Source organism: Tursiops truncatus, chromosome 1, assembly GCF_011762595.2.
Source record: "Tursiops truncatus isolate mTurTru1 chromosome 1, mTurTru1.mat.Y, whole genome shotgun sequence".
NCBI classification, from domain to species: domain Eukaryota; kingdom Metazoa; phylum Chordata; class Mammalia; order Artiodactyla; family Delphinidae; genus Tursiops; species Tursiops truncatus.
Genome location: NC_047034.1, coordinates 35,171,613 through 35,186,108, shown reverse-complemented (window position 1 = coordinate 35,186,108; position 14,496 = coordinate 35,171,613). Strand labels below are relative to the sequence as shown.

The 14,496-nt window shown below is 46.2% G+C and overlaps 1 protein-coding gene across 2 annotated transcripts in view; it reads right to left on the bottom strand.

Moving 5' to 3' along the window:
• Nucleotides 1-14,496, bottom strand: part of DYRK3 (dual specificity tyrosine phosphorylation regulated kinase 3) — a 32,635-nt gene continuing 18,139 nt past the window's right edge. Inside the window, exons 6-7 of one of the 2 annotated variants that reach the window (XM_073802556.1) lie at nt 5,548-5,668; nt 1-1,037 (exon numbers count right to left, since the gene is read on the bottom strand). In XM_073802556.1, coding sequence (XP_073658657.1) covers nt 5,665-5,668 — 4 coding nt within the window. In that variant the 3' untranslated portion in view covers nt 1-1,037; nt 5,548-5,664. The other variant, XM_073802554.1, reaches the window with a different exon arrangement.

Here is a 14,496-nt window from a genome sequence, read left to right as displayed (position 1 = left end):
AGCACTTTACAGGCTCTGGGGACTCAGATGGGAGTGGAGGGAAGTGGGGGAGGGGGCCATTATCATGATGACAATAGTGACATAGTCCTTCCTTTAGATCCTGCCCTCCCCTTGGGGATTTGAGGACAAGTGGAGGGAGGGAGGAAGCAGGTGGTTCAAGGGTCTTTTCTATATGAACAAAAAACACAGGTAAAGAAAAAAATTAAACCACCAGAGAGAACCCCTAATTAATTGAGTTAAGATTTTTTAAAAAAAAAAGCTTCCTCTCAGACACAAAGACACACACAGACACACATCTCACACGGACAGACGAAGCCTGAAGCACTATTTAGCTACACTAAGGATGAGAGGATGTGAGATCACACGTTTATTTATTGTGATATTTATTATTGTTGGATTTTTTTTCCCCAAAAGACAGTCATAAGCCTAGGGCTGGATGGTGAATGCCAGGCTCACAACGTAAAGATGAGAAGTTAACTGTGACCCTGTGAATAATCAACCTGGGGCTGTCAAGGGAGGAATCCATGCAGGGAGGGAATTATACTAACACTAGACATGCACATAGCAATCACTACGTGCAGACGCTGTTCCGAGCCCTCTACATACATCTGCTCATTTAACATTCACAGCAAGCCTGCGAGATAGGCTGCGACTCTTATGATCCGCACCCTTCTCATCCACGCTCATCTCAACCCTGGCTGCCCTCGCATTTCAGAGCCTGTAGACGGACTGGGTTATCGAACCCTCACCTCTGCCTCTCTTCCCAGCAGCAGCTGCCACAGGCCCAGGACCAGCCACATAGTCTGCAGGACCCAGTGCAAAATGAAAATGCAGGGCTCCTTGTTCAGAAATTAGGAAGAATTCCAAGGGAGCAACAGAAGAGCATTAAGCCAAACATGGGGCCCCCTAGGCACAGGTCCCTGTGGGACCACATGGGTCACACACCCATAAAGCTGGCCCTGCAGCAATACCCCTGAATCCCTGCACGGAACAGTTGTGGAGTCTTCTGTTATCCGACCCTGGTGTGTGCCGTACTCCTGAAAACGGAAAGGGAGAGAGAAAAACACATTGTATCCCACATACACTGGGCATGTGTGTACGGCTTTGTTGAGGAAGCTATTCCAAGTTTGGTTTTCAGACTTGATCTAGCTGATTTTTGAGGTCTCTCCCAATGCTGTATTAGGAGATCCGTCCTTTTATTCTTCCCTTTCCTCACATGCCACATTCAACTGGTTGGCAGTTCTTGCTGCTTCTGTCTCAGCAAGGCCTCCTGTATCCTCCTCTCCTTTCCATCTCCCCTGCCACTGCCCTAGTTTTCTTTCACCTAGAATATTCCAGTAACTGGCTAACTAGATTCCTTGCTTTCAGTCCCCATTGTTTCCAATCCATCTTTCTCTCTGCTTGTTATGCTTAGGCTTTTTTTAATTTTGTTTTTAATAGATATTTATTGGAGTATAATTGCTTCACAGTACTGTGTTAGTTGATGTTGCACAACAAAGTGAATCAGCCATATGCATACACATGTCCCCATATCCCCTCCCTCTTGAGCCTCCCTCCCACCCTCCCTATCCCACCCCTCTAGGTCATCGCAAAGCGCTGAGCTGATCTCCCTGTGCTATGCTGCTGCTTCCCACCACCCAACTATTTTACATTTGGTAGTGTATATATGTTGATGCTACTCTCACTTCGCCCTCTCACCCCATGTCCTCAAGTCCATTTTCAATGTCTATCTCTTTATTCCTGCCCTGCAGCTAGGTTCATCAGTACCATTTTTTTTTCTTCTTTTTTAGATTCCATATATATGTGTTAGCATATGGTATTTGCTTCTCTTTTTCTGACTTACTTCACTCTGTATGACAGACTCTAGGTCCATCCACCCCTCTACAAATAACTTTTTCTTTTTATAGCTGAGTAATATTCCATTGTATATATGTGCCACAGCTTCTTTATCCATTCATCTGTCAATGGACACTTAGGTTGCTTCCATGTCCTGGCTATTGTAAATAGTGCTGCATTGAACATTGTGGTACATGTCTCTTTTTGAATTATGGTTTTCTCAGGGTATATGCCCAGTAGTGGGATTGTGGGGTCGTATGGTAGTTCTATTTTTAGTTTTTTAAGGAACCTCCATACTGTTCTCCATAGTGGCTGTATCAATTTACATTCCCACCAACAGTGCAGGAGGGTTCCCTTTTCACCACACCCTCTCCAGCATTTATTGTTTGTAGATTTTTTGATAATGGCCATTCTGACCAGTGTGAGGTGATACCTCATAGTAGTTTTGATTTGCATTTCTCTAATAATTAGTGATGTTGAGCATCTTTTCATGTGCCTCTTGGCCACCTGTATGTCTTCCTTGGTGAAATGTCTATTTAGGTCCTCCGCCCATTTTTTAACTGCATTGTTTGTTTTTTTGATATTGAGCTCCATGAGCTCTCTGTATATTTTGGAGATTAATGCTTTGTCTGATGTTTCATTTGCAAATATTTTCTCCCATTCTGAGGGTTGTCTTTTTGTCTTATTTATGGTTTCCTTTGCTGTACAAAAGCTTTTAATTTTAATTAAGTCCCATTTGTTTTTGTTTTACTCTAGGAGGTGGGTGGAAAAAGATCTCTCTATGGTTTATGTCAAAGAGTGTTTTTCCTACGTTTTCCTCTAAGAGTTTTATAGTGTCTGGTCTTACATTTAAGTCTTTAATCCATTTGGAGTTTATTTTTGTGTACGGTGTTAGGGAGTGTTCTAATTTCATTCTTTTACATGTAGCTGTCCAGTTTTTCCAGCACCACTTATTGAAGAGGCTGTCTTTTCTCCATTGTATGTTCTTGCCTCCTTTGTCATAAATTAGGTGCCCATATGTACGTGGGTTTATCTCTGGGCATTCTATCTTGTACCATTGATCTATATTTCTGTTTTTGTACCAGTACTATACTGTCTTGACTACTGTAGCTTTGTGGTATAGTTTGAAGTTGAGGAGACTGATTCCTCCAACTCCGTTTTTCTTTCTCAAGATTGCTTTGGCTATTCAGGGTCTTTTGTGTTTCCATATGAATTGTAAAATTTTTTGTTCTAATTCTGTGAAGAATGCCACTGGTAGTTTGATAGGGATTGCATTGAATCTGTATATTGCTTTGGGTAGTATAGTCATTTTCACAATATTGATTCTTCCAATCTGAGAACGTGGTATATTTCTCCATCTGTTTAGGTCATCTTTAATTTCTTTCATCAGTGTTTTATAGTTTTCTGAGTACAAGTCTTTCACCTCCTTAGGCAGGTTCATTCCTAGGTATTTTATTCTTTTTGTTGCAATGGTAAATGGGAGTGTTTCCTTAATTTCTTTTTCTGATTTTTCTTTGTTGGTGTATAGGAATGCCAGAGTTTTTTGTGCATTAATTTTGTATCCTGCAACCTTACCAAATTCATTGATTAGTTCTAGTAGTTTTCTGGTGGCATCTTTAGGATTTTCTATGTATAATATCATGTCATCGGCAAACAGTGACAGTTTTACTTTTCTTTTCCAATTTGTATTTCTTTTTCTTCTCTGATTGCTGTGGCTCGGACTTCTAAAACTATGTTGAATAAAAGTGGTGAGAGTGGACATCCCTGTCTTCTTCCTGATCTTAGTGGAAATGATTTCAGTTTTTCACCACTGAGTATGATGCTTGCTGTGGTTTTGTCATATATGGCCTTTATTATGTTGAGGTAGCTTCTCTCTATGCCCATTTTCTGGAGAGTTTTTACCATGAATCGGTGTTGAATTTTGTCAAAAGCTTTTTCTGCATCTATTGAGATGATCATATGGTTTTTATTTCTTAATTTGCTAATGTGGTGTATCACATTGATTGATTTGCATATATTGAAGAATCCTTGCATCCCTGGGATAAATCCCACTTGATCATGGTGTATGATCCTTTTAATGTGCTTTTGGATTCTGTTTGTTAGTATTCTGTGCAGGATTTTTCCATCTATGTTCATCAGTGATATTGGTCTACAATCTTTTTGTGTGTGTTATCTTTTTCTGGTTTTGGTATCAGGGTGATGGTGGCTTCGTAGAATGAAATTGGGGGTGTTTCTCCCTCTGCAATTTTTTGGAAGAGTTTGAGAAGGATTGGAGTTAGCTCTTCTCTAAATGTTTGATAGAATTCTCCTGTGAAGCCATCTGGTCCTGGACTTTTGTTTGTTGGAAGATTTTAAATTATGGTTTCAATTCCATTACTTGTGATGGGTCTGTTTATATTTTCTAATTCTTCCTGGTTCAGTCTTGGAAAGTTGTACCTTTCCAAGAATTTGTCCATTTCTTCATGGTTGTCCAGTTTATTGGCATATAGTTGTTTGTAGTAGTCTCTTATGATCCTTTGTATTTCTGCAGTGTCAGTTGTGATTTCTCCTTTTTCATTTCTAATTTTATTGATTTGCGTCCTCTCCCTTTTTTTCTTGATGAGTCTGGCTAAGGGTTTATCAATTTTGTTTATCTTCGCAAAGAACCAGCTTTTAGTTTTATTAATCTTTGCTATGAAAACATGATGACCCAAAACCTATGGGACGCAGCAAAAGCAGTTGTAAGAGGGAAGTTTATAGCAATACAATCTCACCTCAAGAAACAAGAAAAATCTCAAATAAACAATCTAACCCTACACTTAAAATAACTAGAGAAAGAAGAACAAAGAAAATCCAATGTCAGTGGAAGAAAAGAAATCATAAAGATCAGAGCAGAAAGAAATGAAACAGAAACGCTTAAGCTTTTATTAGTTACTTTTGAGAACTTTCTCTCCCCTAGGTTGTACATTTCTCCAGGGTGGGTACTCTACTCCCAGTCACCTATACATTCCTCAGTAGCCCTGAGAAAAGCAGCCTGTACCTCCTGGCTACTTCTGCAATGCCTCCTTTGCACATCTCTCCTCTTCCTTCAGGCCCATTTTCTGGACTGGAACCCAGCCTACTGAACTCTCAATCAAGAGAGCACTGTTCTTCTGTCTCAACTCCAGAGGAAAGCATGGCGTCCAAAGTCCTGTCTCCTATTACGATCAAAGTGTGGCCAATTGGAAGGGTTAGGAAAATCTGCCTCCCAGTGGATCAAGAACGACCGATAAGGACTAGAAGGCATGGAGAGGGCTAACTGACATTTCTTGCTTAGAACTGTAGCTGTAGGGGCTTGTTTAGTCTGGCTTCAAGCAGAAAGGCAGAGAGATCTGACTTCCATAATCTTCACCACCCATCACAAAGTAATCAGCAACTCAGGATTGTTTTAAAGAGTGATGGTCTTGACTGATACTTTAGGGAGGAAGTCCCAATCAGAGATGCTTTACTTTGACATCTTTAAAAGTTTTACTGGTACCCTGATCCCATTTTAAGACCAACCTAAATTACCTTGGGTCCAGAATATAACAACCTCCCCATATCAGTAAGGATGAACTCAGCTGGAAAGGTAACCAGCAGTGGTTTAACCCATAAAGCAGGTAAGAGTTTCTTAATAAGACCTAACAGAGGTGATCTCAGGTTTCTCAGCAGCTCAACAAATTCGTCAAGTACCATCAAGGATCCATGGTCTACCATCCTCCTGTATTGCCATCCTCAGCGGACTGGATGTCACCCTCCAGCTAGCTCATCCCTTCACTCTTCCAAGGAGGCTGCAGCAGCTCCAAGTTTCTCATCCTCAGAGGACATGGTTCAACTGAGCAAGGAAAGAGGCAGGAGTGAAAAAGAGAATACAAATAAATTTTAAATGCTTTTTTTTTTCCTCCGGTGACTGTCTTATTTATCATGGGAAAACATATTTCCAGAGAACCTCCACAGATTCCCCCTTATATCTCATTGGCCAGAAGTGGGTCACATGCTCATCCTCAACCAATCACTGGACAGAGGATGTGGAATTTCTCCAACTCCTCCCCTGCCTGGAGGGAGGAGCGCTCCCCAAGGGAAGAAAAAGGGGTATGGGTTTTGAGTAGGTAACTGACAGTATTTGCCCCACTCCCACTCAACTGACTCTTTCTCCTGATCGTGTAACACATTTAAGTATCCTTGGCCCTCAGGCCTGCCTCTCCCTGACACCTGCCCCTTTTCGCCTCTTCCCTTCCCCAGCAAACTCACTGCAGAAGCCATATAACTGCATTGCCTCCAATGAATGATTGATAGGATCTTGTTACTATTAAAACCTGGGGCCCATAATAAGCCCTATGTCCTCTGTCCCAGGGGAGTGGAACCAAGGTTTTGGATTTGGAAATAGTAAAAGATGTGAAAGTTTAGTTTAAAGGATGAGAGGAGTGGCCTGTGTGGGTAATTGTGTATGGGGAGTGGGTGGTAGGAGAGAAAAAACGCGTAACATGAACAAATAAATCACAACCACCATATCCAATAAAATAGAAATCGGGAGGCTCAATGTCAGATAAGGGGAAAGCAACATTCCCCTTTCATGGTTTCTCATTATTAAAATTCCAACTTTAAAAGGCTGAGGTCAGAGCTCAGACAATGGGGAAGATGGGGAAGATGCTCTTTCTTCTTTGTCAGAGGACCTGACAAAAAAGGAGCCAATAAGAAATGGAATCAAAAAGGAGAAAGTCGTTTCTGGAAATGCATCTGTGAGATCCTCTCGTAGGTGGAAGGGAAAGAGAATTAGCGTAATTGAACTTCTACCTACTCTAAGGTAAAATACGTCATATACATTGCCTCATTCAGGCCTCACACCATAAGGTAAGAATTGTTCCCATTTGTGACCTAACAAAGAAAAACCTAGCTGCATATTTTGTAAGGGACAGAGCCAGCACTTGAACCCAGATCTTTCTGACCCTAAAGCACATGCTTTGTCATCTCCCTATGACCATGAACAGCCATGAAGTCTCCTTTCCAGGGATAGTGATCTATCTGTACAGGCTCATTCATTCATTAAACAAATCTTTATTTGAGCCCATTATATGTCAGACACAGAGCTAGGCTGTAGGTTAGCTGTGGTTCTGCTTTGGGGAGGGGTGTTCAAAAGACCTCTAGGGGTCTCTTCTGGCTACAGAATTCTGCAACTGTAGGAAACCAAGGCAGCCATAGCTTCTTTCTCTGCTGTTGTCTGTATCTGACGAATTGCCACTGGGGAAGGGGCCAGAACATGGTGGACACTACTTTTCTGCCCAGGCTAGGAAGAACAGTAGAAGGGAGAGTCACCAAGAAGTTCAGTGGTCAAACTGGACTCTAGCAGTCTCTTCCAGGGTCCAGTGTTAAAAAGAGGCCCGGTATAGAGTTTCTTTTGGGGATCATGAAAAAGTTGTGGCGATGGATAGTGGCGGTAGTTGCACAACATTATAAATGTCCTTTAATGCCACAGAATTGTACACTTTAAAAATGGTTAGGGCTTCCCTGGTGGCGCAGTGGTTGAGAGTCCGCCTGCCGATGCAGGGGACGCGGGTTCGTGCCCCGGTCCGGGAAGATCCCGCATGCTGCGGAGTGGCTGGGCCCGTGAGCCATGGCCGCTGAGCCTGCGCATCCGGAGCCTGTGCTCCGCAACGGGAGAGGCCACAGCAGTGAGAGGCCCGCATACCGCAAAAAAAAAAAAAAAAAAAAAAAAAAATTAACATTGTAAATTTCATGATATATACATCTTATCACAATAAAAAAATTTAAAGTGCACTTAGCAAAATAAGGTCTTGAAAATAATCTTGAAACACACTGTGCAACATTGCTCCTAAATATACACCTATCCAAAGAATTAACCATTCAGAGCATTCATGCACTCAATTCATTTTAGTTTTGAGCTATCAGTACAAAAAGGAAGGAAGGGAGGGAGGGAGGGAGGAAGGAAGGGAAGAAACAGTAGCAAAACCTCAATTAATTTACACATGGAAAGAGTCACAACCATAGTTGAAGCATAGAATTTATTCTTCTGGCTTGTTTCCCACCAGTAGCATCCAGTGTCTGATAGATAGAGTCACAGTGCACATTTTTAAAATGTCCAGTAAGGTTCCTAAAAATAATTGTAAATCATACAGACTAAGTGACAACAGTAACAACAAAATAGACCCAGGACTTTGTCTTTCCAGCCTGAGCACCACAATCACCAGGTCACTCTGACCTTCCCTGGCAGGCAGCCCTGGGCAGCTGGAAAAAGTGACTTCCTGACCAGGATGCAAGGAGCCTGGCAGCCACGAGGGTCTGAGCCATGTGGGGTGTCTTGGTCCAGGCTGGAGTGACAGCCAGCTTCCAACAGGGAAGACCACCCTAGCAATGGGACTAACTGGGTCCCAGGATCAGGAAGTGCCCCCCTTCCCCATACATACAATGACTCCCCACTTTCTACCTGCAACACTAGGAGAGGCAGTGGCCCCTCTGGAGGGTGGGCAGGCAGTGTCTCCATCATCTCCACGTTACAAATATGGAAAGTGCTAGGCTTGACTAAAGTTACAAACAGGTAGTTCTTTTCCTCCGTGGAGCAAAAAGGAAAAGTGACTATGTTCTCATTGGAACCAGGCTGCTATTCACAGCATAGCTCCAGTGTTTTTTCCACTAAATATGTCAATCTGTAAAATTGAAAGAAGATCCTGGCTAGGGGCCATAACTGCAATCAGGAAATAGAGAGGGAGCTAGAGGGACTCTCCAGTTATCCTTTTTTTTTTTTTTTTTTTGAGCTTAGAAGAACCTGCTGCGTACCAAGGTAGAGGGTGAAGTGGCTTTATCCCTTCACTCACCACCAGAGGGGGCAGTGTAACTTTATCCCCGTATTCACCACCAGAGGGGGCAGTTGCTCCACATCTGTGGTCTCTGCAGTGCTGAGAAGGTACATGCTAAGGGTGAGACCCCCTAAGGCTCTAAGGGTCATTTTAGCTCTCCCTTGCCCCAGAGCTGCCTGCATTTACTTATCAAACCTCACTCTTAGATAAGGAAGGCACTGCAGGGATCATCTGGTCCCAGACAGCTGGCTGTTTCCCCCGCTCTTAAAGAGCTCCAGAAATAAACTCCAGTACCGCGCCTGACTGTCACAAGGCTCTCAGTGTGGGCTGCCTACAGCCACCGAGACAGGAGCCAGGTGAGGGCAGATGAACCCCCTCGGGGCAGGCCAACTGTGCATTAGCCCCTGTGGAGGGAGGCGCCTTCCTTCTCCTGCCCAGGAGACCCAGGTACCTGATTCCATCCTCTGGCTGCCTCGCAGACCAGGCCTGAGATCAACAGACCCCTGCCTGTGAGCCCGAGGGCTGGAGCCCCTTCATCTGCCTCTTGGGCTCCTTGCTTTAAGAGGCACCCTTTGTGGAGGTGAGTTTGGGCTCATGAGACAACCCCATTTAACATCGACTCCCACCCCTCCTTGCCCCCAATGCATCTGTCTCTGCTTCATTCCATCTGGTGTCCTCAGAGGAATGGCTAATTAAATTGAAAAGAGCTGGCCTATTTTTGGTGTTTTTCAGCTAAGACCTGGAGGAATAGCCACAAAGTTTGGAAGGAACCGCAGGGAGGCTGAAAAGCTCTGGGGTTGGCTGGTTATTCTAGGATTGTCAGGTCCTAAGTCCCATAGGCTGGCTGTTCCAGTTAAGGTTCCATCCCATTCCCTGGGTCATCAAATTAGGGGATGGGATAAAATCTGAAAGAAGGGGAAATATCTTCTTGGTTATTCTCATCCCACGTTGTCCCAGAAGAAACAAGCTGATTTATTTGGCTTATTTGTTGCAAAGTCAGAGCAGCAACAGCAGACCAAATATAGATTGGTCTCTGGAGAAAAACGGCAGGAGTCGGGGAGGGTGCCGGGGGTAGGATGTGGGGTGAGAGCAGGGGTACCTGACCCCTAGTTCACATTCCACTACCTGCATTTGAACAAATACTGTTTCCTTCCAGAAAATTACTTTCTTTCCAAAAAGAAAACTCATCATATTACTTCTCTACATTAAAACATCCTTTGGTTCCTTATTTGTCTGCCTAACTGACAAAATCCTTAACTGTACTCCTAATGACCCTTTAAACCAGCCCAAACCTTTATCACCAGATTCAATTCCTGCCATCTTATACACTAGCCATCCTGAGTTTTTCACCATCCCTTTTCACCTCTTGCTGTCTCAACACACTTCAAGTCCTCCGCCAGGAATTCCCTTCTCAGCCTAGCAAATTCTACCCATTAATGGACTTGCAGTGCAAATATTACCTCTCTGAAGTCTTTTTTTAACACCTCCAGGAATTAGTCACTTTCTCTGCTGTGCTTCCCTAGAACTTGGATCATACCTCCATGACACCTCCTGTCAAACACATTCTAATAATTTTTTTACATGTCTCTGTTCTGTGTAAAATGTGACCTCCTGAGGGCAAGCAGTGTTTTATTCACCCGTACTCCCAGCATGGAGTTCAGTGAATTTTTTTTTTTAACAATATGTTTTTTTCCCTTTAGTTTTCCTGATCATCTAATATTATTTTATTTTATTTTTATTTATTTATTTTTGGCTGCATTGGGTCTTCATTGCTGGGCGCGAGCTTTCTCTAGTTGTGGCGAGTGGGGGCTACTCTTTGTTGCAGTGTGTGGGCTTCTCATCACAGTGGCTTCTCTTGCTGCGGAGCACAGGCTCTAGGTGCACGGGCTTCAGTATTTGCAGCACAGCGGGCTCAGTGGTTATGGCGCACGGGCTTAGTTGCTCTGCAGCATGTGGGATCTTCCTGGGCCAGGGATCGAACCCATGTCCCCTGCATTGGCAGGTGGATTCTTAACCACTGAGCCACCTGGGAAGTCCAAGTGAATTTTTACTGATGAATTAGGACATCACTCTTGGAGGTGGAGAAACCTGTCCTCAGAAACTCCAGGGGGAAAATAAACAGTTCGGCAAATGGATCCTTCCCAGGGGAGATGAGAAGTAACGTGTGGACTAAGACAGCCCCGGTGTCTTTGGCCATGGCTAGGATGTAAAATCTCAGGGATAGAAGATCTGAAACTTGACCTTGGGACGCATCCAGTTGCAAAGTGGCATTCTGCTACCAGAAGGAAAGAACTCCCAGCCCTTGTCTCACCTCTCCTCCGAGCCCCATCTCACATTCCTACTTCCTCCAAGAAGGCTTCCCTGGACACTCCTGCTCCTGCCTCCCCAGGAGTCCCAGGTTCTTGAAGTTTTACCCCAGGTAGGTGGCACAGTGCTGGTGCATGTTCCATGCTCCAAAAATGTTCATTGATGCTGATGAAATTGCTTGCTTAGGATCATGGAGACTGTTGTACCTACTCTGCCCCTCTGGATCCACTCCCCAGCCTTCTCCACTGTGCTCTGTGCCCCAGGGAGTTGGCCTTTTGGGACTGTACCAGTCAGACTCTCCCATCCTTTGGCTTTGGTTAGGTTTGGTCAATGGAGGCACAGGAGTGAGAGGAGATGGCAGCATATGTGTCCCCTTGGTTCCTCCTTGCTGGCCAGAGGTTGGCAGAGCCACCTTCCTCTACAAAGGGCCTCCTGTAGAGGGGCCTCTCCTGCAGCCTCACCCACAGCCATGTTCTCTAAGGTTCTCTTGGCCATGAGGCTATGCCTGTGTGCTTGTCCACATTTTGTAAGGGGCCTCTTCATCAGACTCTCCCCAATTCCTCCGTGTTTGAGTGGGGACTGGACCCAGTATCCATAGGAAACTTTTTCATCCTCATGTGTAGCTTGGTGCCTTTCTGGCTTCTTCAGATCCTGCTCTACACTGGTGCCTGAAGTTGGCTCAGAAGCAAATGTATTAATTACAAGAACTTAGATGTTTCTGCCTATGTCCCAATCCCCCACTGATTTCATAAATTTTCCAGCCAGAGAATGCGGGCATCTGGCCCCAACCTTAGGAGGAAATTCTACGGAGTTTGGAGTTCCAGGATAGTTCTTGAAATCACAAATGATCCTGTTGCCTCCCTATATGGTCAGTGTTTTTCTGGACCAGTTAGATTTGCTAACTGGGAGTGTTTTTTTTGGGGGGGGGGTGAGGTCCCGATTTCCCCCTTGAACAATCAACCACCTAGTCAGTAAGAATCTCCAGAGCTGTTGAGTGAGCCCACCCCCGGGCCATCACCCTATTCAGGTTCCTCGAGGTCAACCTGTTCCCTTGGCCTCCCCATTCCGCAGCACCGTGCGGTCCTGCAGAGAACAAGTTTTGCCTCCTTGTTATCCCCAGGCTGCTATCTAGCCACCCCACTGCAATGGGGTTACACGCTTCCAGCCATTCTACACAAGGTGTTTTCTCACCAGGAGGATCTGAGCAAATGAGTGTCTTGGCTCAAGGCTCCCCAACATCTCAGGGAACTCATATCTGAACAAGAAGGTCCTGAGCTTTGCTGAATCATTTCACCTAGTTCAGGGACTTCAGTAAAAGATCAGTTCCAGAGTAAAAACTCTCCTCTCGGGAGCCTCTCTGTGTGCTGCCCTAGTTTGCCTGGAGAGCCCTGAGGACCAGGTCTGAAACATGCAGCCTGGAGGGAAACTGAGGCCTGGAGGGAAGCAGCCACCGGCCTGTGTCACAGGAGCCGGTGGGCGGGAGAAGGGAGCAGGGTCAGGTGCACTGCTGAAGCGAGAGGGATGCTGACATTCTGAGCTGGGGGAGGTGCGGGGGTTGGAGGTGGGGCAGGAATGCATGCAGGGGGACAAAGCTATGGGAGAGAAAAGTTATACAGTGGGTGGGGCGGTGTGCACACACATACCAGGGGGCAAGGGGTGTGCTGGCAACAATGGCTTTGGCCATATTAAGACCTGATCAGGGAACTTTTGCCAAGCGTTTCTCCCTTCGACTTCTCCATCCACACAGCCCTCACCAGACTTATCACCCTGTCCCAGTGCCCGGACCTGCGGACTGGTTTTGCCTGGAGTCAAGGCCCACTGGCCGGCTCTCTCCCTGGCCCGAATTGCCCCTTCCCCCTGCTCGTCCCTGCCCACCCAGGCCCCATGAAGAAGAGCTGGCACCCTTGCCCGTGTAGCTCCCCATGCCAGAGGAGACACTTGAGCCGGGAGATTACCGGAGCTCTTTTTAAGCACCTTCGGCTCATGTGACCGGCTCTCATCCAGGCAGACACATGCAGGCCAGCCCTGCAGGCAGGGCACACAGCGCTATTTATCTCCTGCTGGGTTCCCTTCAGGCAGAGCTGGAAGGGTGGGGCTTTTTCATTGTATTTGAGCCTCAGCTGGCGCCACTGAACTGCCCCAGCCTCAGCCTTTGCCCCTTTCCCAACCCTGTGGGTAAAAATAACCCCCCCATTCTGGCACCTTTGGGGAGTTGGTTGGGGACTGGGGAAGGAGGGTTGCTGGGAGCGCGGTGTAAACACTGCATGGAGGCCAGGTGTTGAACGGGGCATGGCTTTTTGATAGCAGCAGTGGAGAGTCTGGCTCCAAACCTTGGCTCTGCTACTGACCAAAGGGACTTGGGTATTTGCTCTCTCCAGTTTGGGCCTCAGTCTCGCACATTCTCAGTTTCGAAGAGCCTGGGCACCATTCACCCACGGTCACTGAGGCAGGAGGCATCGTAGATAGTGGGTGGTCAGTGGGGGAAATGGTCATGGCTAGTGATGGACAGGGCAGTCACCACAAAAACCCTTTGCTGACGTCCACCCCTACCCTTCTTCTTTTGGGGGGGTTGGACAGGAGGAGACTCCATAGGGCATCTAGTCTGCGTCTATCGTCATACGTATCCCATCGTATGTCAGTTCTTCACGAGAGTTTAACTTTCCACTGAATTTGAGAGCAAGGACAAATGTCTTAATCACTTGTGAATCGCCCAGCACACTGCCTGGCACATTCATTTACTGAAAGAATGAAGAGAAGGTGGTAGGGGGGGCCTGGTGCCCACTGGGGGAGCCCCTGCAGAACACACAGCTGGGGGCAGGGAGGGGACGCTCCCAGAGCCCGGGGCTCCAGCTTCTGACTTTACAAACTGTGACTCTGTGGTTGAAGAGCTCTCAGCCTCGGCAGCACCTCCTCCAGCCTCAGCCCCACCCAGGCTTTCCCCACTCAAGTTGCACCCCTCTCCTCTGGATGTGGTAGAATGGAAGGCTGGGACTAAATCAAGAACGGAGGGATTACTCTTTGCCATGCAGCTGCCAGGTTGAGGTAGTAGGGGTGTCGGGTGTGACACAGCAGTTGGGAAACAGTTGTCCCTGCAGGAAGATCCACCACGGAAACCCTGGACCCTTATTTTAGCAGGATCAAGGGGAAGCACCTGTGGTCTCCTAGCGAGGTCTGGAGCCTTCTCCCTGTCACTCATGCTGCTTTGCCTGGAAATCACTCTGACATTTGAAAGCAGAGAGTGACTCTGGGTTTCAAAGAGAGGAAAGGGACTCCTGGATGACGAGGGTTTACTGAGAGGGCACTGGGGCCAGGACAGTGTGGGACAGCTGCTCGAAAACTGTAGGAAAGGATCTCAGGGATGAAGTTCCTGACTCCATCCCATGTATTCACCTCAGTCTTGGGCTCAGACAGGGTTTGATGATGGGACAGAAGTAAAGAATGTTGATTAAGCAACCAGAGAAAACAGCAACGCAAGCCAGCTTATTGTCGAGGGAAATAAAGGAGAGAGAGGCAAGAGAGGTGGGGAAGCCTGGTGCCAGCCGTT